Here is a 1,997-nt window from a genome sequence, read left to right as displayed (position 1 = left end):
CTGTGGCTCATGCCGGGCCTGGGTGGGGCACGCGGCACAGGTGGCGTGGGTGGGGCACGGGGCACAGGTGGTGTGGGCTCCGGACCCTGAATGCACTGCTGCAGGCGCCCAGCTTGCTGTGGCTTCTCTCAGCCCCCCGACCCCATGACCTGCACCCCTTGGGTTCCATCCCCTGCACCCCGGCCCGGGGGGTCAGCAGGCCGTCTCTTGCTGCCCCGGCACAGGTGTGGACTGGATGAACAAGGGGATGGCCCGCTTTGTGAGGGGAGATGCCCGGCCGGCAGAGATCGACTCCCTGTGGGAGATCAGCAAGCAGATCGAGGGCCACACCATCTGCGCCCTGGGCGATGGGGCTGCGTGGCCCGTGCAGGTATGCTGCCCCACGAGGGGCACGGGGGGTGAGTGCCCAGGCATTGGGGGGGCAGCGGGGCTTTCACACCCTGCTTCACACAGCGCTCCCTGCATCCCCACCCCCACCCCAGGGCCTGATCCGACACTTCCGGCCGGAGCTCGAGGAGCGGATGCAGCAGTTTGCCCAGCAGCACCAGGCCAGGCAAGCAGCTTTCTGAGCCCACGGGGCTGGTGTCCGTCTGTCTGGACGGCTGGACAATAAAGCTAGCGATACCCACTCTCTCGTTGCATCTTCTCTGTGGCCTTGCTTGCCTGCATGCTGCTGCTGCAGCCCGTGACTCACAGAGGCTTGTTTCTCAGACGGTGGGGGATAGGTCAGGACAAGGTCATGTTGAGAGTTGACATCTTGACTCCTGTGTGTCAACCTGTCACAGACTGGGCGTGCTCAGTCATGTCTGACTCTTTGGGACCCTTTGGGCTGAAGCCCGCCAGGCTCCTCTGTCCAGGGGATTCTTTCCAGGCAAGAATACTGGAGTGGGTTGCCATTTCTTTCTCCAGGGGATCTTCCTGGCCCAGGAATTGAATCCTTGTCTCCTGCATTGCAGGCGGATTCTTTATGCGCTGAGCCACTAGGGAAGCCCCTGTCATAGACCTCCCTGAGCGTTTATCCCTCAGTGCAGCAATCAAGAGTGGGGAGGGGAAAACTGGCCTGGGGTCCAGACCTGGTCCTGGCCCTGTGCAGGCCTCTGGAGGGTGGGAGCAAGGAGAGCAGCGCCCATTCTGCCCTGTGAGGCGATGGCAGGGAAAAAACGGACTGTCTGGTCTGGTTGGGAGGAGAGGTTTATTCTTGCTTCGTGATTTGACGGTGGGGTGAATTTGGAAGTGGGGAAGGAAGGAAACAACGGACCAGGGGCTGGATAGCGGGAGTGAAGCAGCCCAGCGCCTTCCAGCTCTGCAGAGAGGCTGTGGGTCAGCCTGGGGAAGGGGCACTGAGCCGGCCAGGCTGGGGGCCCCATTAGTCGCTGAGCTGGAGGGGCGCGCCGTCCAGCGGGTGCCACAGCTCCAGCCTGCGGTCACTGTGGCCCAGGCATTCGCACCAGTGTTGCTGGCGCTCCCCACCGGCCCGGCTGCTCAGCTGCACTCCACCTGGGTTTGGGGACAGGTCAGGAGCCAGGTGGGAGTCCCAACCCCCGACTTAGCTCCCCCGCATTCCCGCTCACCAATGAAGTCGTCAGCCGTGCCCAGGTCGTAATCCCATACAGACACCAGCAGCGTCTTCTGGGCCAGCTCCTCCCGTTGGCCTGCGTAGAAGAACTCCTGCAGGGGACGCGGTGAAAAGGAGGCGGCCTTAGTCCTTCACAGCTTCAGGGACAGACTCAGGCGAGTGGCCCAGGGTGGCTGGGGCCTGTACTGTGAGACAGGATGCCGACCCCTCCCCCAGCAGCCGGGACTGCCTTCTCTCGGGCCGGCCTACCTCATTGAACTCGGGGTTCAGGGTCTTCTTCCGAACGCTGGTCTTGTATTTCGATTTCCTCCCTGTGTTGGGATGCAGGAAACTGGGAGAGATGAGGTTGGTTTCGGTGTGGCCCCAGAGAGGTGAGCCACGGGGGCACTCTGAGGAACCCCCACTGCCCACCCGGCCACCT

The 1,997-nt window shown here is 63.1% G+C and overlaps 2 protein-coding genes across 2 annotated transcripts in view; one reads left to right on the top strand and one right to left on the bottom strand.

Moving 5' to 3' along the window:
* NDUFV1 (NADH dehydrogenase (ubiquinone) flavoprotein 1, 51kDa) overlaps positions 1-635 on the top strand; it is a 6,206-nt gene extending 5,571 nt beyond the window's left edge. Inside the window, exons 9-10 of the mRNA XM_010837680.1 lie at positions 225-370; positions 483-635. Coding sequence (XP_010835982.1) covers positions 225-370; positions 483-569 — 233 coding nt within the window. The 3' untranslated portion in view covers positions 570-635. The remainder of the gene's footprint in view (positions 1-224; positions 371-482) is intronic.
* Positions 636-1,008: 373 nt separating this feature from the next.
* Positions 1,009-1,997, bottom strand: part of LOC104987065 (double C2-like domain-containing protein gamma) — an 8,022-nt gene continuing 7,033 nt past the window's right edge. Inside the window, exons 3-5 of the mRNA XM_010837826.1 lie at positions 1,826-1,979; positions 1,572-1,668; positions 1,009-1,497 (exon numbers count right to left, since the gene is read on the bottom strand). Of these exons, the coding sequence (XP_010836128.1) occupies positions 1,367-1,497; positions 1,572-1,668; positions 1,826-1,979 (382 nt within the window). The 3' untranslated portion in view covers positions 1,009-1,366. The remainder of the gene's footprint in view (positions 1,498-1,571; positions 1,669-1,825; positions 1,980-1,997) is intronic.

Source organism: Bison bison, unplaced genomic scaffold (genome assembly GCF_000754665.1).
Source record: "Bison bison bison isolate TAMUID 2011002044 unplaced genomic scaffold, Bison_UMD1.0 scf7180017864080, whole genome shotgun sequence".
Taxonomy (NCBI): Eukaryota; Metazoa; Chordata; class Mammalia; order Artiodactyla; family Bovidae; genus Bison; species Bison bison.
This window is presented reverse-complemented; position numbering and strand designations above follow the sequence as displayed.